General features: G+C 40.1%; 1 protein-coding gene and 1 long non-coding RNA gene across 13 annotated transcripts in view; both read right to left on the bottom strand.

The window, feature by feature from the left end:
* Window positions 1–10,662, bottom strand: part of LOC141575130 (uncharacterized) — a 43,751-nt gene extending 33,089 nt beyond the window's left edge. The window contains exon 1 of the long non-coding RNA XR_012502488.1: window positions 6,645–10,662. This is a non-coding gene — a long non-coding RNA (uncharacterized LOC141575130). The remainder of the gene's footprint in view (window positions 1–6,644) is intronic.
* A 4,789-nt stretch (window positions 10,663–15,451) lies between these two features.
* The window catches only part of NEIL3 (nei like DNA glycosylase 3), a 357,474-nt gene continuing 349,465 nt past the window's right edge, over window positions 15,452–23,460 (bottom strand). For 11 of the 12 annotated variants that reach the window (XM_074353672.1, XM_074353677.1, XM_074353676.1 and 8 more), the window contains 3 exons: window positions 21,891–22,308; window positions 17,385–17,559; window positions 15,452–15,953 (listed from right to left, as the gene is read on the bottom strand). In XM_074353672.1, coding sequence (XP_074209773.1) covers window positions 15,771–15,953; window positions 17,385–17,559; window positions 21,891–22,308 — 776 coding nt within the window. In that variant the 3' untranslated portion in view covers window positions 15,452–15,770. The remainder of the gene's footprint in view (window positions 15,954–17,384; window positions 17,560–21,890; window positions 22,309–23,460) is intronic. The other variant, XM_074353670.1, reaches the window with a different exon arrangement.

Here is a 23,460-nt window from a genome sequence, read left to right as displayed (position 1 = left end):
CTTCTCTATGCACAGCACCCTTTTTTGGGTGCATTTTTCCATAATTTTCAAAATATTTCTCAGTCTTAACTCATTAAGTACTTCCTTCACTGGCGCAATTAAGCCTGAGCTTGGATTTCCTGGTGTAATTCTGATGACAGTATTTAACAATTCTGCTGGTTTCAAACCTAGACTATCTTCTTCAGTTCTTCAGTTTGAATCTGTTACTCTTTTATGTCAATTCATTCTTCATTCTTTAAAGAATGCAGTCTACTTTCTAGTTATGCTAAATGGCAGTTTGGGTTTGCTCTTTTTCCTCCGAAAGTTCTCATTTTATATGGCTCCCAAGGCCCCCGATAGTTAAGTTCTCCTGGACTTGCACCTACTCTCTCCTCCTCTGCCTTCTCATCTGTCATGCACCCTCGAACACGTCTAATATACGCCCTTACCAGTGTCTTGCCTGCGCTGAGATTCTTATTTATATCTTAATCATTTTCTATATCAAATACTACCTCTACCTCATTTACAGCCTTCTTAAATCTTTAATCTGTGAGTTTCAGAAGATCCAGGATTTCTGCTGCTACATTATGTTACCTCTGCATTTTTCAAAGCTCTATATTCTCGACCTTTTCCTATAATCTTTAATGGCTTTTTCATCCTTTTTTTTAACTCTCAGTTACCAGCTCACTTGCTTTATTCTTGATGTCTTTTAAACTTTCTTATAGCCTTCTCTTGAAATGGTCCCATAAAAAAAAAATCACAATACAATGTACTTAATTTCCGTTGTCTTTCTGCGAAGTTTATTTTCACAGTATTATTCAACATATAAGAGTTGAAATCCTATAGTCTGTGCCCGAAAATGTGCTGGGCTGAATATAAACTGTGATGCTGAATACAGGGCATCTATCAGTGTATGTTCACTGCACTGATTACTCAGTGTTATCATTAGGAACCTGGATTACTATTCCACGCTATAGTACAGGGAAGACTTTAAAACAGAATGATAAAAAAACAAACAAAAACAAACAAGTAACAAAACGGAATGAGGTAGGAAGGCCCCTTCCATTTTAAATTCTTGATCTCTGCTCTTTGCAGTTTCCTGCACTTCTCTGTGCTGTCTTGCCTCTTATCAGTGTGGACACCAAAAAGCAACCTCTCCCCCTACCTCCTGTTTCTGCTTTTGTCTCCTGAAGTCTGGAATCACAGACAATTATTAAGAAAATAATGCTCAAAGAAGTAAATAGGCTCAGAATATGATCCTTATTTTTAAGGTGGTAGGAGTTTACCCCAAAAATAAGTTTTGGAAGTTTAGTGCCTGTACTTGGGGAGCTGTATTTTCCCTCCTGAAAAGAATGTTTTGCTTGCCCCATGGTGTTCTAATTCCATGGGATTGTTGGATCCATGGGTTAGGTGGGTAGATGAGTGGGGGCACCAGGCAGATGGATGGAGGAGAGGGAGGGTGGTCTGGAAGGTGGCATTGTGCCTGCCTCCAGCGTAAAAGGACTCAACTTCTAAATGACACCAGCAAGGAACCAGTTAGAACCTGACAGCCATGACTGTGTGGCAGCAGAAAGAACTTAACCAGACCCGACCCAATGCTCAGTGTATTATAATTAACGTTGCAGTTTAGCCCGCCTCCACGGGCTTTTGTGTGTGCGTCATGGGTAAGGACATATGCAAAGGGGCCAAACATGACTAAGCACTTCAGGGACGAGAGCTGTCGATCAGTCAAAAGACCACCTCTAAGTGAGGGCATCAGAGAAAGGGGAGACAGAAACCATCACTCTCCCTCCCTCGGACCAGCCCACCTCCTGTTCTTGGGGGTGTACCTTACCTGTTTCAAATAAACCTTTTAAAATATTTCGTTACACAACACACTGTCTCTGACTGTAAACTTCTCTTTCAGGTATGACGAGATCTGGGTTCTTTACCTTGTGGGGTAACAGGTTCAAAATACAGATGTTGTTAAATCTGTTAGTGAGGGTTCTCAGGCTCTGCCAAAAATGGGTTCACCCCTCAGGTGCACATGACGTGGCCACTCGTTTAGGTGAAGAGGAGAACGGGAAGTCTTTTGGGAATGACGATGTTATAGTTCAAAAAAGTTATTTTTGAACTAAAAAAATGTAGAGTTATTTCCCTTTTCAAGTAAAGTTCTTTAGGTTATGTGCCAAGAGATTATATTTGAATCTCTAAGTTAGTGAAACATGACGAAAAAAAACAAAAATGCATTTTGTACATATTTAACTTTGCAAACTGGCAACTCTCTTTCGTCTTTGGAAGCAATTAGGCGTGGAGACAGAGCATGGAGCTGGACCTGACTGTACAGATGAAGAGATAAAGAAGTGCTGAAAAACAAGGATTCCTGTGCTAGAAGACAACGTACCAGCATGCACGCAAGCCCAACACAACCATCCTTCACAGACTAAAACATTTCACTCAATAATTAGTATTTACCAGGAGATCCTTCATACTCCATTGACTCTTTTGGGAAAAAATTTAATTTTTTTTTAGACAACGCCTCACTAGACTATATAAAATTTTTCTGGGGGAGCTACAGTCTCTGACATTTAGTTTCTCTGAATACCAAGAGAAGTCTCTCTAGTGCTCATCCAAAGGACAAGTTTCCATGAAGTCAAATATACAAATGGTTGCAACCTACTCCATCGTCTGTTGACCTCCTGAAAGGCCAAGTGTGGTGGGCGAAATGGCCAGCTGGCCTCCAGCTGTCGCTTTGCTGAGCCTCCCTGCCTTATTATTTTTAATAAACTCTGCCCTGTCTGCCCTGCTCGTCTAATACATGCAAGACACCGACAGCAAGTTAGATCCCAGGCCCGGGATGAAAAATTCACAAAAAGCCCTCAGACACTTTGTTGGGAGTCATATGCGAGCAAGCCTCTGCCACCACTCCTCGGAGACAAGGAACAGACAGTAGGAAAGGAAAAGAAAGAGGAGATACGGTTTATGCCTCGACAAGCAGTCATTTCCCAGATGTGGTTCCTATGGGAGAGGCGGGGAGTCACCAGGGGACTTGGAGATAAAGTTGTCCTCCAAGAATAAAATCAGGAAGATCCAAAATGCAATGGATGAGATTAGTTATCCGTAGAAATGACATACCCTGAGGAATAGCCAAAAAGATTATGTGGAGAAACTGAGAAATACCCTGAGGAATTTGACAAAAGGAAAAAAAAAAACCAAAACAGCAGAAGCTTGACGGTATCCATCTATTTCCTGCAACAATCTAATCAAAGTAAGTGGATGAAGTTGTGCCACAATCAAGCAGTAACTTCATCAGTTGGAGCACACAGATTAAGTGCTCCAATCATAATCAAGTGTCCTGAAGAAAGAATGGATTAAGTGAGGCTGGGGGTGTCTGAGAGGAAGTAGGGGGCCCAGAAAGCCAGGGTTTGTCTGTGACTGCAGCCCCTCCAGCCTGAGAATTGCAGCCTCAGCTGCTTCTGAATCACACTGCACCAGGGGCTGTTTCCATAGTAACTTGTGTTTCAAATGTTTTATTCACGTGTAGATTCGCCTACAAGTAACATGTGCTCTTATCAGCAAAGCAGCAGTCCTTATCAGTTTTGAGGCCAAAGGACTTCATCCTTAGAATTATAATAACAGCCAAAAAGCAGTCAATAAAATTAATAAAGTAATAGGATAATGTTAATTCAACAACCATTTATGGAACGCCTAGTACATTCAAGCTGATGGCGGGACCTGGGGATTCGGTGTTGAATAAGGGAAGACCCTTGCCTACATAGGGTGTTCATTTTAAAAAAAAGGAGACAAATATTAAACAACTGATTATCCAATTCATTATTTTGTTACAGTTGTGACTATTTCTAGGAAGAAAATACACAGGATTTACTTGAACAGGAAAAAAAAAAAAGACAGAAACAAAACCGCAGAGGTCCCTGACCAATCTGAGGTCTAGAGACAGCTTTTATGAGACTCCCTTCGGTTGATTTATGCACGTCTTATAAAAGGGAGGGGGATGGAGGAAGACATGAATAAATACAAGATGGAGTAAAATTAGATTAACACCGTGTATAGAACACTGACAGTAAGTAGCTCAAAACTGATCTGTGACAAAACAATTATCCACGTAGACTATTAAGAAAGGCTATTGCTAATATTTCCTTAAGAGTAGCTCCCAGAGAGGTTCACACAGCGATTCACATTCCAGAGATGATGCACTCTTTAGCGATGAACGCCTTCTGAGGTTTTTAGAACAGGTAAGAGCTTTGCAGGTTGTACACCCCTGGAGTTGACCAGGGATCAGAATTTCCTGTGCTCTTTCCAGAAACAAAATGAGAGTTCTGCAGACGCGTTAGGGGTGCAGCCCCGCTGTGAAGCACCGGACAATCAGCTACAGCAGACAAGACCAATCTGGGGGTGCAAGACCTTAAGGCGTAAAGGCAGAATGATTGCAAAGCGGTGCTGAGATCGAGCATTCTCCTGCAACTTCCTATCCGAGGCGGAGAAGAGTTACTGAGAAGTGTTAGGTTGACCAAGCACACGCTCTAAGTGGGTCTCGAGTGCACTCAAGCAGAAACTGCGCTACCCAGGAACGTGTTAGGAGCGGCGTGCCAGGACACAGACAGGGAGCGCCGAGACTCTGCACACACCGCGTACGAGAGAAGGGACGTGCCGCCGTATGTGAGCGCCCCAGTCACAGATCATAACAGAAAGGCAGCAGGAGAAGGAGAAGCTGCAAAGAGGGGGCTCGAAAACCTGAACCTCCCTGCAAAAATACAGAGAAAATATTTCAGAGGGATGCTCCCATGACTGCAAAGAAAACCGATTTACTGACTGGGGCTCAGATGATAAGGCATTAAGCATTGATTCTTGAAGTCTGCATTCCTTAAGCTTTTATTGAGAAATTATTTATTTGGGGTGTTACGCTAAATGTTATGGGGGGTTTACCAAATCTTGCCTTTTGGAAGTTTACAGTTTTGAGACAGGAAGGAAAGGGGAAATAACACAGCAATTACCATCAAGGTGGTGGAAAATTCAACTCCCAACGGGCCTTGAGGCCCAGGATGGTGGGAGATTTGACTTCCAGTAGACCTGGAGTTTCATACGCTCATTGTAATATACGAGCATGTTAAATGACACACCCACAAGCACAATGGCAGTTCCGGGGCTGACCACAGAAGAACAAAAAGTGAGTGGTGGCCCAGTTCCTGAGAATCCCAGCCCCTTCCCCAAAAGTAATTGGAATAGTCCTCCCACTTATTAGCATATGAAGCTACTGCGCCCATAAAAGCTAACAACCCCCATATCTCGTGGCTTGCACTCTGTCTATGGAGTATGGATCTCTCTGAATAAATCTACCCTCACTCAACTGTGGCTCACTCTTGAATCCTTTCCTTCGCGAACCCAAGGACCCACACTTGGTGGGGTGCATCCTAGGGACTCAACTGAGACCTGGGACGTGGCCACCTCCTTGCCCCACATTCACTTTCCTGTATCAGTTTTGTACAAGATTTAGTGACAAAGCAGCACAACAGAAAAAAAATCAGTACAAAAGATGGATGGATGGAAGGAAGGATGGGAGGGAGGGAAGAAGGGAGGAAGAAAAGCAGAAAAGAAGGAAGGAAGTTTGGTTCTAATTCTAAAGGGAAGGGTTAAATTCTTTCCCTGAAATCTTTTTTTTTTTTAACATTTTTTATTGATTTATAATCATTTTACAATGTTGTGTCAAATTCCAGTGTTCAGCACAATTTTTCAGTCATTCATGGACATATACACACCCATTGGCACATTTTTTTCTCTGTGAGTTATCATAACATTTAGTGTATATTTCCCTGTGCTATACAGTGTAATCTTGTTTATCTGTTCTACAATTTTGAAATCCCAGTCTATCCCTTCCCACCCTGAAATCTCAACTTCAGTGAAACATTGCTTTCCACTTAGTTTTCATCCCCTGTGAACTGTTCTATTGACATTCAAGACAGAATGTTTCACACTTCGAGATGAGCACTATTTTTTTTTCCATCTAAAAGTCTACTAGGGAATTTTCATCAAAGAGTCTTCATGGGAGTTTTAATATGTATAAAAGCAAGAGGATCTTATATTAAATAATTGTGTAATGAACCAACCACTGACCCAAAAGCAGAAAGGCAGAAAGAAGAGAAGGTTTAAAAATGATGGACAGGAAAGAGCAGAGAACAAGGGTGGGAGAGCTTTCAAAAGACACAAGAGGTGAAAACCGTCGGAGTGATCTGCAAAGAGACTGGCATGATTAAATTATTTATTTATGCATATAATTAATGCTAAAACCCTTTCAGAACCACAATATTTTATACTTGGAAAGGGGTTTTAGAAATATTTCAATGCAACCTCCTTGTTTTATGGCTGAAGACTCTGAGGTCTGAGAGGAGCTTAGTCTCCTGGCGGAATTAGTTATCATTCACTGGTAATTATGATCAGATCACTTTGTGGCAGGGCTGGACTTAGAAGCCAGGTGGCCTGACTTCCAGGCCATTCACTGTTTTTTTTCTCAACCTCACATTTCCAGTCCACTTCAAATTAATTTACCTAATTATCACAACACACTTTGTTTCATGTTTATTCTAATACAGTAAATTAAGTGTTTTCTAAACCATACTCAAGACTCTGCTCCAGAGCAGAGGTTCACAAGCTTGAGCTTGTAGAAAGGTTACCTGGAGAGCTCGTCACAGCAAACCAGCCTGCGCCTCCATCCGGGAGGGTTCACCAGGCCCCAGGGTGAGGCTGACATTGCTGGTCCTCATTTTTCTTAGCACTTTTCCTAGCACTGGCCCTAGGGGACAGAAAGCAGTTACAGTGAGCCGTTCTTGGGTATTTGGGTGACAGCAATGAACAGTTCACGATGAGAGACCCACACAGGAATAATTACCACCAGCAGCACTGGTTGATTTTAGCTCGAGTTGTCTTTCAGAGGTATAATCTGCAGCCTCCATCCACGCCAAACAGCCTCTTACAAACTCTTCTCTCTGCCTCCTAAACTCCCCCTGGCACAGTCCTTGTTCCCAGCCTTACCTCCTGGTGTCTTTCAGGCTGTCAGGGGAGTTCCTTCCCCCGCTTTCTCTTTGCACCCTGTATCACCAAACTGGGACTGTGATGGTTGCTTTAAATGCTTCCTCCTCCCTCCCAAAGACGTCAAACTCCTTGAGGGACTATTCACGATACTTTCAGCCTAGCACAGACAAGGCGCATACATATTTGTTGAACGAATGCTTTTAAAAATGAGGATATCTGGGGGAAGGGTATAGCTCAGTGGTAGAGCACATGGCTTTGAATCCCACTACCTCCACCAAGTAAGTAAGGGAATAAACTCAATGCCCCCCACCCCATAAATAAATAAACAAACAGAAACTGCTTTTTAAAAAAATGAGGATATCTAGAGAGAAAACAAATATAAAATACATATAGAACTAATTCTTTGTGACTGAAATTCACGATTCTTAGTTATGTGTTTATTGTCTTTTATCTATCATCCTCCTAGCCATCATCGACCTGACTATCTATCTATCCATCCATCTATTATCCATCCATTTTATCTTTGGTAGGCTTAAAAATAAAATGAAAACTGTTCTGTCAAAAAACAATAAGCATATATAAATATAATTTCACATGATATAAAATTTTTGATGCAAGTATTCAGAAAATACCACCCAAAAGTTTAGCACCACCAATGATAACATATTCACTAATTGCTGAACCATCTCCCTTAGAGGTTTAGTTCCTAGGATTTTACCACAGAGGGGAAAAAAAAAAAAAAAACCACCTTTGATGGAACCTGAGGTCCTTCTAACCACATCCAGGAAGTCAGTCACTGAATTTTTTTGATGACATTCCTGGCAGGACCTAAGCACTTTGCAGTCTACCCATTTCTATTTTAAGAACTCTAATTTTTGGAATTTTGTCTTTTTATTAAACCTCTGTCTCTTAGTGACGTTTTTCTTCTGGACTTGTACGGAATAAACAGAATTCTTTTTCATATCAGTCCCTCAGATTTTTACAGATGGTTATCATGGTCCATCCAGCACGTTTCCTTCAGTGAAAAAGGGACAGAAAAAAAGGAAAGTGTGGTTCCTGCATTTGTAAAGAAAGAAATACACATCAAGTACATTTATTAATTCAAATGTAACTATATACTCACTGTTTATATCATCATTCAGATATATATCTGAATATAATCTCATTCAGAAGAGATATATGGGATTGCGCAAATCAGATTTGAACCAAAAATAGCAAGTACGAATAATACACTCATTAAAATAATCGAGAAATTGATTTGTGTTATCCTACTTCAATTTCCAATTTTACAAGAGCTTTTTGGTCATTGGTAGTATCCTTGTTTCCATATTTTTCACTTATGGAATTATTTCCAGGTGAACATTTGGAGTATTATCAGAAGAAAAACTCAAAGTGGTTATCTGCCATCCAGCATTAGAATCCATCCTCAATTTTGTTTCATGGTGACCCTCCCACCCTGTTCAAGACATAGCTGACAAACCTCCCTTCCACTTGAAGTCTCCATGTCTGATAAAAAGTGGGACACTTGAGTTTATGCAGCTGTTCACGAGCTAATTATGTGCATTCATTTCTGATTACTTAATAGGCCATGGCAGGACGTGTGTTTGCTGCTTTGTGGAGTTTACACATTAGGTTTTAATGTGCTGATATGGTTAATTGTTGTGCTCACTGCCGCCTGCTAATAGACCATTCCTGTAAATGAGACCATATCTCAATGGAATTTGCTTGTTTATTTTAAATAAGTAATAACTACAAACTCAGATCTTAGATCCAGTGTTTACCATTTTAAGAGCACACTTTTTTTTAAATGCTGCATCATTCCTAATGCATTCAAAGTATTCAAGTTTGCAGAAAACGAGTTAATAAACTAATGAGTCCATAACCAATTCAAACACTTAGATTTAACATTTTTCCTACTCTGTTCTGTTTCCTAAATTGTTTTCTGCCATTGATAGCAAAATAAATGCCTTTTAAATAGTGCCAAACAAGCTGAGTGTAATAATATAATGATGAGAGAGATATATGCATATTAAAAGCAGAAGAGTATTTATTAATATGTAAACCAAGATGCCAAGGCTAGAGATTGGCAGTGACACACTCGGAGGGTAGGTGTGGAAGGGTTGTAATGAGTCTGCTAATTTGCTTTGCAGTTTTGCATTTTATGATAGCATTTAGTCCAAAAAGCTAGTGTGTAGTTTAAAAAATTTACAAGGCTGTTCTTCAGTTGACTATCCATGTATTTGTGTTTCTGATTGCTAAAAAAGGATGCACTGCGTCAGTGTAAGTGCTGTAGGGATTTCTCTTTGTCTTTGCCTTTCCGTTCTGTTCAAGATCTATTCTTTCTTTCTAGAATCACTTTTTCATTTCTTTATCTCTTTTAACTTCTTGTTTTTTCCCTCCTTCATGACTCTGTTATTAGAGAAGTCAATAGGATTCAAGCAATACATAGAAAGTATTTCAACCCCTAAACCCTTGGCTTTTATTCTGCAACTTCCAAAAACAACAGGGTTCATCCACTCTGGCGAGCCTTGCTCTGCCTTGTTGAGCATTGGATTCACCCCTTTAAAAACAGATTTCAATGAGTGAGACCCTGTGTACTGCTTGGGTCCACCACTCTGGGTGTAACTGTGCGATCTGACCACCTGCCTTCCCAGAAACACTGTATATGCAGTGTCTCCATGCACTCACAGCCAGACCTCTTCTACAGAAATAGGGAGAGGATGGGACGTGAGTGACTGGAGTTGTTAATGGTTCAAACTCACCGTTGGGATTTGTGATTTCTGTCTACAATAACGGATGTCTGGGTTACTCTGACTTGTGGGCCTCTCAATTCTTCATGAATGAAGGCTTTTTGCAGTTCTTTCATGTTTTCTGTTTCTAAATTGCTGATGTGTCGCTGGAAACATAAAACCTAACCCAGCCTCTTCTTCCTAATACGTTCTTTTTAAAGTTCCAGCCTGTCTCCCCAAACACAACTGTACTTCCGCACGCTCTGGCGCTCTCCTCGTGCATTTCCACCCTGTCCCTCAGTCCTTCTCTGCCTGGTGAAGTCCAAGCCCTTCTTTAAGGCTACTGCGATTGCTAGTTCTTCTCTGAAACCTCCCATGATAACAGCTGTGAGGGGAGGAGGCGGAGCAGGAATAACAAAGTTAATAACATGAACCCCATTGTTTTGACGGCTGGGGACACTCACTGCTCAGCCCTTCAGTTAGGTCTCACACTTGACCCTCAAAACAGCGCTGTGAGATGGTACCACTGTGGTCACCATCTAACAGATGTGGTAACTGAGACTTAGCACAGGGGATCCAAAACTTAACAAAATACCGTGTTCAAGGTCACAGGGTCAAGGTCAAGGTAAGGGGTGGGGCAGGTCTTTGAACCAGCAGTCTGACTCCAGAACTCAATTGTTCTCTAGAATCTAAGCAATTAAACACTATACCTACCATCCCCAGCCACACTGCAGAATGGATTCCTTTCTTCATTCGTTCAGAAGACTTGTTGTTGGCGTCACTAATCCAGCACAGGTCCCTGGGGGCACCGGCTTGCTTCTCTGCCCACGGGCTCCCTAAAGGGAGAGAGTGACTTACTCATTTTTATCTCCTCAGAACAAAGAACTGGACCATCTTGGGAATTTCATTTGTAGCCATGAGATGGAATCAATTCTTCCCTTACAGATATCCCCCCCCCCCACCGCCTCTATTTTCCTCCCTATCCCCTATGATCTAGCCACACAGGACTCTTTGCCACTCCCCACACACTCCCCGTGCTCTGATTCCTGCGTAGGCCGCACCAACTGCCTGGAACGCCCTTGTCCACTGACGTGAAACTCCAACTGCTGTCTCTCCAGACGCTCCTCCAGCTCCTGAATCGGGGTGAGCCCTCCCTCCGCACTTGGCTTACAGTGGCACCCTGCAGTATCATCTCGACCTCATTTATGCACTGGCGAGCTCTTCTTTAAAAACACCCATCACTCAATCTTTTACATAATACGTGTTCAACAGAGATGAACTGAATTAAAAGCAAAGAAATAATTTAAACCAGTTGATTTGGTTTCCCGTAAAATGAAGAAGAGGTTCAGACTCATGGGCATTGTGAGGCATACTCAAAATTTTTTCATCTCTATATCTTAAACACAGTGTAGAGCTAAGGTAGCCTTATTTTTATGTCTTCTTTCCTTGTCAGTGAATGCATATCCTTTGATCTGATTGGTTTTGGCCTGTCCATGTGTAAGCAAATTTCTATAAAAAGCCAAAAAAAGACTTTCATTTAATCACTAGGAAGACTTAACAACTTTTAGACACTGAGGAATTTCTTTCTCTTTTATAATACACCAGCGACACTCTTTTCAATGACATTTAAGTACATTCATGTTTGAATAGTGGTAACAAGGTTAAAAATGTTCAGTCGACTGACATGATATTAAACCTTCATCTATTAAATTCAACAAATGTTTACCAAGTTTCTACTGTGTACAAAGCACAATCCTTGGTAAGATTCTGTGAAGAACAAAGAAGTTACATGCGATCCCTTAAGGAGGCGAACTTCGGGAAATGCAGATAGGATAAATAATATGACACCAGGCAGACACTAGTATAAGCTGCAGAAGAGATATAAAGTGCTGGAAAAATATATAAAGAAAAAGGAGGTTATGCTTTTTGGGAAACTCATTAGAACGTTTGTTTTTTTTTCATTTCACGTGCCAACTTGCCAATAATGGTGGTGTAGAACACACCACAACAAGTACCTTTAGAAAGTACATGAAAATAACAAAATTTTAATGGAAATTAAATAAAGAAAAGCAATGGAAAGCAATGGAAATTTAAAATAAATTTATAGTAATTTTAACAAATTTTAGAGAAAAAAGTGACCATAATCTTACCATCATCCCACAATTACTTACACTTGTGTACGTTAGGTATTTGTACATGTCAATGACATGCAATTCTGGGTACAGCCACTTTTCTTTAATAAATGGGGAGGAGAGAAGCTTATTTAAAGTGTGGGTCTTAGCGCCATGCAAACCTCACCCAAACTTCAGCCTGTATGACATGGACACATTTTGACCTAAGCTACAGCAAGCCAGCTGTCTTAAACTGGACAATTAGAAATAACAATAATAAAGTCAAGAGGATTAAACAAAATAATCTATGGAAAATGACAGCAGCCGTCACAAAATAATGGTTCAAAAATAGTGGCTCTTAAAATCATCTTCTTCATTTTTATCTTCTGTCTCATTCTCAGTTTTCCCCCAAACATGAAAAGCCTTTATATTCATATGATATTAGTTTGAAATATTAAGAAATAGGCAGATAAACTCCAAAGAGATGAATATCAACAGACCACGCGGCATCTTCCCAAGGTTCAGCACAGCCGTGAGCAGATGTAGGCCCTGAAGGCCAGCAGCCTTGTCCTGGTTCTGCTGCTGTGGGAACCAAAGCTGTTGATGGGACAGTGACAACACCCGCTTCCCTCTACCGGGTGGCATAAGGAGACACAGCACAGGGGCTTCTGCCACACCCTCTGCAGAAGATGTCCTAGAAGCACCGGGCAGCCCAGGGATTCACCTTCTGTTCCTGCAGTCAGCACCAGAGGGCCTGATGAGGACCCGCAGGAAGACGAGAATAAAGCAGCCCAGAACTGCATGCAAGGGCTCTGAAAACCATACAGTCCTTGGGAATCAAGCCCATGATGGAAGTCAGAACCTACACACTCAACTAAACAGGATGACTGCATGCTAAAATAGAAGATTTAATAGGATCTACAGTCTCCTAACATAATAACCAAACCACCAGGATACAATAAAAACAATTATCTCTCCTGCCCCAAACTGGAACGACCACAATCTGCAGGAGAAAAGACACTCAACTGATAACAGTACTGAGATAAATCAGATACTAGAATTATTTGGCAAGGATTTTAAAGCAGATACCGTAAGACAACTTCTGGAATCAATTATAAATTACCTTGAAGCCAATGAAAAAAATGGAAACTCTCAATAAAGAAATAGAAGTTATAAAAAAGAACCCAGTGGAAATTATGGGACTGAAAAATGCAATTATTGAAATAAAAAATTGGCTGAATGATCTCAATAGTAGAGTGAAAATGACAGAGAACAGAGTCAGTGAACTTGAAGACAGATTGATAGAATTTACTCAGTTTGAATAAGAAAGAGGCAAAAATAGACTGGGAAAAATAAATAGAGCCCAGGGATCTGTGGTGTAATAACAACCTAAAAGATCTTTTGTATCATTGGAACCTCAGAAAGAGACAAGGGAGAGTGTGGGACTAAAAAAGCATTCAAAGAAATAGTAGTTGAAAACTTCTCAAATCTGGTAATAGATGTTACATATAAATACACTCACCTTTTTACAATCGGAGGTAATGCAGAATCACTTCACATAAAATGCAGAAAACGTGCAATCATACAGCTCCTTGACCTCTCCTTATGTTCTAGTTGTCACATTATGTCTACACACATTATAAATCTCACAAGATGTTATAATTTTTTGCCCTTTAAACAGTCCCATATATTATAATGAAACTAAGAGGCAAAAAATAGTATTTTATATTTATTGAGATATTTTCCATTTCAGAGTTTCTGTATCACTTCTTGAATATCTGAATTTCCATTTGGTATCGTCACTCTTTGGTGTTTACTTCAATGAGCATAGTTATATATAAAGGCTGCTTTAAGATCCTTGGTTGATAATTCCAACATCTTGGTCACCTTGGCATCAGTCTTGGGTGTTTGTTTTTTTCTCTGAAACTGGATCACATTATTCTGTTCTTCTTACGTTGCATAATTTGGATCGAATCCTGAATATGTGACTATGATGTGGTGGAGACTCTGGATTTGGTATATTCCTCTAAAGAGTGTTGATCCTTTGTCTCAGCAGGTAATTGGTTTGGTTGGATTCAAACTGCAAATTCTCTTGGGTGACTGATTAACTCTTGGTTCAGTTCTTTTCTCTTTAGCTGCTCTGTGCTGTCTGACCCACACATGTGTTCAGGGGTCAGTCAAGGACACGGGCAGTTTAAACACAGAACTTGAGGCTCTCCCTTGCGGAGTCTCTTCTGAGATTTCTCCCTTCAGGTGGCTGTGCTCGCCCAGACTGTCTGCTGGCTCTTTAGGCCAGAAAGACTGGGTTGGAACTGACTTTGTTCTGCCCTCAGGATAAAAATTGTAAAAAAAATGGGAAATAACTTCCAGCTGGTCTCTCCTTCCAAACTTTACCCACCTCCAGAATCTGCCTGCTTTTGTTCACTCTCCAGTATTGTTTTTAATTTTTGCCCAGAATCTAGAGTTGCATTCAGGTGAAGCTTACTCCATAATGGAAGCAGAAACCTCCTTGAGACTTTGACGGGAAATTTCATTAAAACTCCAAATTAATTTTGGAAGAATCGCATTTGTAAAACATCCATGTTTTCCAAACAAGATGCTGTTTCGTCTCTCCATCTGGTTCTTTAATGCTTCTCAGTAAAATTTTCTTCACATCAATCCTGCATATTTTGTAGATGTCTCTAAATTTATTATATTGATACCTATTATTTCATTTGCCTATATTTTCTTATAATTCATTTGCTAATTTTTGAAGACTGGAATTTATGGAAGCCTGCTTTGCAATAGGCCTTTTCCCTTGTTGTTGCATAAGTAATACACCTCCTTCCAAATGCACACCCTGTGTACTTCACATCAGGTCACTAAGACCGTGACTGGTCCTGTCTAGTTCTTGGTCTGCTCTGTAGTGTTATTATTACCCTGTTGGGTGAAGATCACTGACCTTAAGTTGGTTTTAATTCTCTCTCTTCAGTGTAGAGTTCAAACACAGATGGCACGATGGAATATTTTCTGCCCTGGTAATTTCACATGCTGTTAACTTCTAGAGCTCTGCACGGGCCCTTTCGTGATGGAAGAGAAAGGGATTTCCGCCATCCTCTACACTGTCCTTTTATTAATAGATTGAACCAGCTCTGAATGGAATTTTCCACAAACATGCAGAAATGCCTTAAGATTACTGTTTCGCTTTTCTTTCAGGAAGTAGTCATACCTGAACTAAATTTAAAAAGAAAAAGGAGAGGAGTTAAGATAAAACTAGAACCATAATAGCACATTAAGCTTTTGCAATAAACTTATTTTAAAAAAATTAACAGATCAGAAAAGTTTAAACCAACTTCTCTTTTAAAGATATATAGCCAACTTCTTCTGTTCTTATATATTACTTTTATATTCTGAATTCCCAGAGCTCTCCATGAAAATGCATTTGAAGTTATACAAGTGTTTGGCATGTCCCTAGCATCTAGAACTTGATGTTTGTTGAACAGAATAAAAAAGAGAAAGCATTAATTTCTATAAAGAAGATCCCATTTCTTACATTTCATTTAAAAAACAAGAAGTTTCTTTAATCATATATTATGAATAGTGGTGATATCTAAGAAATTACTCATTACAGACAGAATACATTATTTTATTGTACTGCATACCTCTCCCCCCACAAAAAGAAATTCACTGCTTCCCTGAAGAAGTTACAAGAGACTAAGAAAGTACTAAAAATACTTTATCATAACTAAATGCATTAAATATACATTCTAAATGGATTATATTATATATTTGATAAAAGACATATGGCATTCATTAAAGCAAAAAAAAAAAGCCATATAATGGAAAGATAGTACACTTAAATGAACAGTTCTCAAATATTGCAATAACTTTACACTTATACACATTTTGAAGAGATTAAATGCTATATATTCTACACAAGGAGATAATATTAGCATCCCGGAATAATGTTGATTCCTGGCCCATTTTCTGCCCACTGGAAAAAATTGCACTGTTTTTCCTTCCCAAGAGGGCACACAAAAAAGTTCCTTCCGTTGTTAGGTCCAATCTTCAGCACTGTTCTCATGATGCAGCGTTTGCCATGGTTGCAGAATGGGAAGGACAGATCTGCCCACTGCGGGGAGAAACAGAGATGGCGAAGTTTAGACGGAGGTTAGAATGGGGCACAGGCTGAGCCTGGACATGTATGACTAGCGCCAGTGTCTTCGCTGATGTTGCTGGTCTTTGACACTGTAAAACACACATCATCATTCGCTGATGCCCTTTAAAAACCTTATATCCTGTTGGAAGCATCTAACAAATCTGCTTGAATCACACAGAAAGTTGTCATAATTCCGAGTTTCTGTCTAAAGGCATATTTACAGAAGTTCCTCCACTTTATTGAAAATAGTTGAAAACTACCAGGATCTTGCTGTAAAGCAAATCAACAGTCTTCCTGCTAGAGGTCTGGTTGAGCTAAAGCTATTAAGTAAGACCAAAGATTTATTACGATTTTAAAACTAAACTTCCTTAGTCTCCTGGGAAAATAAAGAATCCAAAACAGAATTACCTGGACAGATTCCAGGCAGATTCCATTGTATTATTCTTATCCTTATTAATTTTGGCCTCATGAGAGCTACCAAGAAGGCTGTGATACCATGAATACTGCTAATGTTTTCTCCATGACATCTATACAAGCTTCTGGGGGTGGGGTGCGGGGAATCAGTAAGTTGAGAAGGATGGGGCCCCCTCCTGGGCAGGGGTTAAGCTCTAAAATCATTACCAAACTTTCCCTGGGAAATTCCTCGGGAAGGTGCCACACTGAAGACACGTAACTTCTCTCTCAATAAACCCAGCCAGAAAACTTCTGCTCCAGCACTGAAACAAATCAATATTTTCTTTTTCCAATTACACACCAAATGAAGTGGTTGGGAAGATGTGTTATCTTGGAACCTCAGGATCACAGTCAGCAGTGAGAGGCTCACACTGAGGACGCGGTCAGTGAGATCTGACTGAAAGGGCTTCAGACTCCTGTCTCTGGTCACACGTTCATTGCTAGGGACACACGCATAAACTGAAAGGTGTGGAGAACGACCCAGCGCTAAATCGTTACCGTGCATCACTTTTTTAGGTTAAGCTTGCACAGTAGGATTCGCTAAGCTTATTGTAAATCCAAGGCATGTAGGGGATTTTTCCCAGGTACCTCCATCAAATGTATAAACTCAAGGTTCTGATGTAATGCTGAAGTTGGGGAGAGTCAGTCTGGATTATCAGCCACCTGGGTAAGTGGCTCAACACCTCTCTGTCTTTGTAAACCAAGGGGCAACACTTCCATGCTTGTGGTTACACATATGACATACTCGAATAATCAAATAGCTATCATTTGATTTATTTTTCTTTTTGTGATGAAACTCTTTCAAGTTATTCAACATTCAGGGTTTAGACTGCATGTCAATATGGCTTTTAAATTTAAAGGTAAAACCGGAAACAGATGGCTATTCGTTACATTTTAATAACAGAAGTATTCAGGGACACTAGCGTTAAGCTTGGTAAAGGATACACGTACTTCAAAAAATCCACACTGCGCTTCTCTAGGTAGAGGACACGCATAGAAGTGCCTGCCCTTGTTTTCTCCATCCTTCCTCACCACTCGGAGGATGCAGGGGCGGCCGTGCCCATGGCAGCGAGGTTGGCCAGCATTGGATGTACTTGGACCATCTGTCACGTGAACTTGAAGTTCGCTGTAATGACAAGTTACAAGATAACTGCAGCATGGCAGTGCCAAAAGGGGTCATCTCCACCACCTCACCCCACGTGGGAATCCTGCCTGACCAAAGAAAGCAGACCACGAAGTGGACCACGGCCAACTTTACACAATTACACCCACTCCTGCTTCTTTCAAATGCTCGGTTTTCCCAGGTAATTCTAACTCACTCCCAATGCTACCTAGGTACCTAAGTTAAATTTAATCTACATTAGGCAAGGAATTTAAATGCCTCGAGAATAAAAACAGCTGACTGGCACATCCAGTCCGTCCAGTTTTCATTTGTGATATTTAGTTCTTTTCTTACTCAGTAGCCTGACAGTGTGGCCATTTTATTTCCCCTAAAATACTCTCAAGTCCCAGTACCCCTTGACCCCCAAAGTAACTAGAGTCACAATCTTCTCTAATTATTTTCTCATCGGTAGCGAACTCTCATCAATGGCTCTGACAAGGCCAAAAGGATCACTCTTCTCTCCTGACCACCTTAAAGACAACTTTCTACGCTTTTCTTTGATCAAGGCTACTGCAAAAGCTGCAATCATATTTCAGCTGCCTGGCAGGGCAGAAACGTGTATTTTGTCAAGCAAGCGAGGAAGCTTCATCCTCCCCCACCGTGAGGATCACGAGTGTCTGGGGGTTTAGTCCTGCACACTGTGCATGAGGCCCAGAGGCCGGCCTTCCCCTGTAACTGCACATGTGGAGTTTCCTCTTTGAAAAGGAACTTCATGATTATTTTAAATTTGTTTTTATATTTTGCATATTTTCAATGCCTGTATAATAGTTTTTTAAAAAATAAACTAACTGAAGAGGAAAAGAGCTCTTATTAATTACAAGAAGTCCTTCCACTTAAGAGCCCTAGTTTTACACTTTTAACGATAAAAAATTTCTTACTTTCTTTTTTTGGGGTTAATTTCTAAAGAACAAAGTATGATTCTTAAGTGATTTTTAAAAGATACTTGTAAATTCCTTCCTTCCTAAATGACATTCTTCACATACTTGTTTCTATAGTGATGCCTCGGGGCACCCTATCTAATTGAAACGTTCAGAGTGTGAGATCTTTTTTCCCTGGTTTTACTGAGATGTAATTGACATACATGAGCTCTTTCGTGATGAAACTGTTTTACACTCATTTATAAAGCAGAAGCTTAAATATGTTGCTTTAAATGGACCCAAACACCCTGATGTCTGGGGTGGACTCACTCACGCCGAGGACAGTTTCTAAAGCTGTTTGTGCCGCAGGTGTATGTGGATGAAAGCAGCTGGGGGCATTACTGAGGAAATCATTACAATTAAATACTTCTCCAGCAGGTATTCTGTGGGTACCTTTTTCATGGTGGAGGTGGTGGCTTACATTTTAGCATCACGGGGAAGGTGAGGGGCAGCAGATTTCTCTTTTCCATACCCCCTTCATCTCACCAGCACACCCTCCGCCCCCAAAGAGGCAGTATTAAAACTTTAACTTCAAGAGGTCATGAGAACCAAGAGCAGTGCTTAATGGATAATGGGCTCTCAATAAATGCTAATAAACACTGAACATGTTCAATAAACATTGTTCAAATAACACTGAACAAAGGTGAGATAAAATTATCAAGGCGATTACTAAGCACAGGTTTGTCATTTTAAAACGGATATTATTTTTTCACTGATCAATTTATCATGGGTTAACTTATTTTACAGATGGGGTGATTCATTATAATAAAAAAACACTGTCTATAAATTTTTTGGAACTAATCAGTCTCAACTAATGCAGATTTTGTAGTTCAGCAGTTATTTCAAGGATTCCAACAAACAGAGGTTAAATGACTCATCCTGGATGGTCCCAGGTTGTTCTGACATCCTTGGGGACTGAAAACTCCAAAAGGTGACCCAAAAGCATGTATGAGGTGTCAGTGCCTGACTGGTGATTAGAAGGGGAATTTGGCAACCCTGACGGCAGCAGACCCGAGAAAATGTTAGTGATTTTGCTCTTTTCATTTCACTCATCTACATAAGCCTTCACGTCAGCTCAGAAAAACTTCAACCTAAAAACACACGTTGCATTCTTTGAAAAGGTGTCGCTGTGTTTTGCTCTGTATTTACAATAATTGGATCAAAGATTTAGTACTGTGTCTAACAGGCATTCTTAACTGCTTAAAAATGGGTTCGACTATATAATTTATAATCCAGTAGCTGGGTAAAATTCAAGTATATCTAAAGACCAATCTGAAAATACGCCTCATCAGCATGGCACGTATCATGCAGTGATGAGATCAGTAATTAAGAGAACAAAAGGCAAATTAATTACCATATAATTATTAAAGAAAAAAATGAACTAGCTCTAAATTCTCTGAGTGGACCACCTGCTTTAATCGTATTATGTTGTGAGCTTCTGCGTGGCATCCTGTCCACAAGATGAACGCTGTAGCTGCCAGACAAGGAGAAAAATGAAATAAATGACAGTAATTTGCAATTTATTCCTTGTAAAGTAGCTGGGTGCAGAAGGGCTGCTGGGTGAATGTATTTCATCACTTGACATTTATTCTGCTAGTTGATCTTGATTGATTTTAGAGTCTCAGTCCTGGGGTTCTTATATTCAACACATACACACACGGCAGCGTTCCTAAGTAATGCTGTGTGCTGTGATTAATCATATGACCCTATTACTAATGGCTTATGAAGAAATCATTTAAATTTAAGGTTACGTTAATGTTTTTTTAAATCCCTAATTCATTAGTTAAATTGCCTGAGATTTTCTACAAAGCACTAAGGAAATAAAAATATGCCAAGATACTTCATCGGAGCACAACGAAAGCCACAATATTTTTAACTGATCACATCTGTGTCTTTCCACTTAAGCTACACAACAGAAAAGGCTGTTCAAAAATGATTTTCCTACAGGATGGCCTTCCCACTCAGACACTCTCAACTAGCTCCTTCATGAACTTGCATCATGAGACATTAATTTGGGTTAAAGTGAAAGGCAGTATACTGACCCAGGCACTTAAAAGTTTACCCCACCCCCCATAGCTTACATTCAGATACCCATCATTTATAAGTATTGTGAACAAAAGTCAAACCAGTTATTATAAATGATTATGAACACATTTTTTTAAAAAATCAATCAAGGATAAATCATTAAGATTAATTAATGGTAAATTTAAATTTCGGATGGGAAACGTGAGATGAAAACATCCACTGACCAAAAACTATCTCCGAACTGTTATGAAATAAGCTTTGAGGATTCTCAGAAGCTGGTCCAGGCATGTACACCAGTGGTCCCTCACCTCGCTGCCCAAAGAAGACTCTTTCCATCAGCAAAGACACAGCTCATCAGAGGCGAAGCCAGAAATCAGAATCCCTAGTGAGATTACTTCAGATCCCACCCCAGTAAGTCTTCCTCTGTGTCCCACCGGCAAGAAAAGACACGGGGGAAGACGACTCCTCAACCTTCCCTTCATTCAGAGATGCTGGATATACAGCGCCTGCTTCCTGAAGGACAAGACAATTGCGGAGTGAAGTCTCTCCCTGGTGGAGGCATGCTGTCAGGTGTGAGAGGACCAAGGGACTGAACAAGGTTGGGGAGAATTACCGACAGAGTTCCAGGAGCTGCTAGTAACCATTAAGGAACAAGGATGACATTGCTTATTACAATGTCTGTATCCCTAGCGACAGTAATTAAGGGTCTTCGCCTGAACGTGTAGCTGGTAATCTCATAAAACATATGTGGTCTGGTAGTATTCAGCAATTGGAATTATAATTTTAAAATTTCAGATCTGAAAGATGTACACATGCTCTTTTCCTTTTTGGTTTGAAACAATGGCCACCATCCCCCTTAGCTGTCTGAAATAGAGCCACTTTCTTTAGCAGAAATGTCACTACAAGGATCTCAGATCCCTTTCTGTAGAACAGAAGACATTTACTAAACTGCTATGAATGACAGTTTCCCTTTCAGAAGAAATATCTTTCATAGAAGAACTAACTTAAAACTGCTAGCAGTGGAGACTGATAACCAGTAAGGTTATGGGGGATTTAATCATTTTTCTTTATACTTTTCAGTATGTTCCCAACATTATGTATTAAGCGTGTATATGGTTACAGTCAGAAAAAAACCCAACTTTTTACAGGTGTAGGAAATTCTTTTTCACTCCCTTTCCTTCTCTAACACTAAAAGCTGGAGGAGGCAAGGGACGCAAATTACTGTAGTAGTCCTTCCGGGTTTGATTTACATTTCCAAAATCAATTCAGCTTCTTTAGCAAGGGATGATTTTTCTGCATTCTTAAAACTTAAATGCAAGTATCTTCCCAAAATCAAGGTTGGAAGCCTCATACCTGATAGAAAACCCAGGGTTGCACCTTTTGTGGTCTGGTGATGAGGACTGGGTTGTTTTCAATTTTTTATTTGCTGGACTAAATAACTGAGACCGAGAGCAGACCATCGGTGACAGGTTGACTTTGTTAGACAGTTGAGTTTTATGGTTCGTTCTCTCCTTGGAGGGGGGCGGTGTGTCACTGAAACAAACGGCAGGAGGAGATTCTGGAAATTCCCCAGCTGGTGTCTGGTTTTGGCTTTCTTCTCTTCCCAAAGCTCTGGACATATTGCTGAAATCAGTCAAGACAAGGGTTGTGGTTCCAAATGCAGTTCTCCTGTTGATCTTCACTTCTGTACTCGGTTTTCCAAAACGATTACAAGGGTATTTGACTAAGTAGTTCAAGGCCGTAGGATTCTCTTCATTCTTGAGTACTGAATCTGGAAAGAGACCAGTAATTCTGCAGTATTTCCTTACACATAATGTATTGACGATTTGAAACATCTTTTCATTTGATTAAAACATTTAGTTCATAGATTACAGTGGCCTAATGTACGGAACTAATAATGCAAAGTAAGCTGGGGCAATTCAGAATTAACCATCTTCTGATTAGGAAATAAAGTATTCTATAAAGTGCAAATTTTCAACAACTTACTGGGACTCAGAGGTGGGTTTAACAAAGATTTGTATTTGCTTTGTATTACGTTCAAGCATTTAAAGATCATTCAGCTGTCAGTTTTGTAATAGGCCAAATATTAAGGCAGTGGTAATTATGAAGTAACACAGATCAGCAGTTAAGAGCCTGTGCCTAGATGATCAGGAATGGTTCTGTGAATGACGAGAACCGATGAAAGGCTTATCAGAAATAAGTAAAGATGAATCACAGAGACTTAACATTTATTACATGTGTTTCAACAAAGCATCCTAGGGTTTTGGAATCTGTACTGTGACTTTCTCTAAATTGCAGCTAATATATATGCCTTTCATACTCAGATAAAATAATGAGAAAATAATTAAGGAGATGTGTAAAGGCATTTCACAATGTCTAAATAAATGTGGACATCTAAGATTGCAGCTTTCTGAGGGCTCTCTGTTGAATGAGACTGAAGAGGGAGGGACAGAAATAGGAGACACAGTCCCTTCTGCTACCAGCAAAGCTGTACCAGGGGTGATGCCCACCCTTCTGGCCCAGAGAACAAAACACAATATGACAGCTCACACAATGCAGGGTCCAGAAGTCAAGGAGGAACTTTCTCCTCTCTAATTGAAGAAAGAAGGAACACTTTGCGAACACAATGGAAGCCACATCAATGAGACGGTTCTTAATCACAGGTTTCCTCTGAGGTTTTGCATTCTCTGAACGCGTGAAATTGTGAGCTATAAAGAGTTATTTTGAAGGATTTCAATGAAATCAGTACAATTGTCTGGGTAAAGATTTTAATAACAAGGGGTAGGAGGGATAAAGAAGAGAAAGAATTCAGCATTTTTCTATTCCACCTGCAGAGATATTCTTACAGAAATCCTCCCTTTCAATTTATGAAACACTTGGACTGAATAACAAACTCAAAAGTTGCTGAAATCTGCATAAAACA

Source organism: Camelus bactrianus, chromosome 26 (genome assembly GCF_048773025.1).
Source record: "Camelus bactrianus isolate YW-2024 breed Bactrian camel chromosome 26, ASM4877302v1, whole genome shotgun sequence".
In the NCBI taxonomy this organism is placed as follows: Eukaryota; Metazoa; Chordata; class Mammalia; order Artiodactyla; family Camelidae; genus Camelus; species Camelus bactrianus.
The sequence above is the reverse complement of the archived record's forward strand: the minus strand, read 5'-3'. Positions and strand labels throughout refer to the sequence as shown.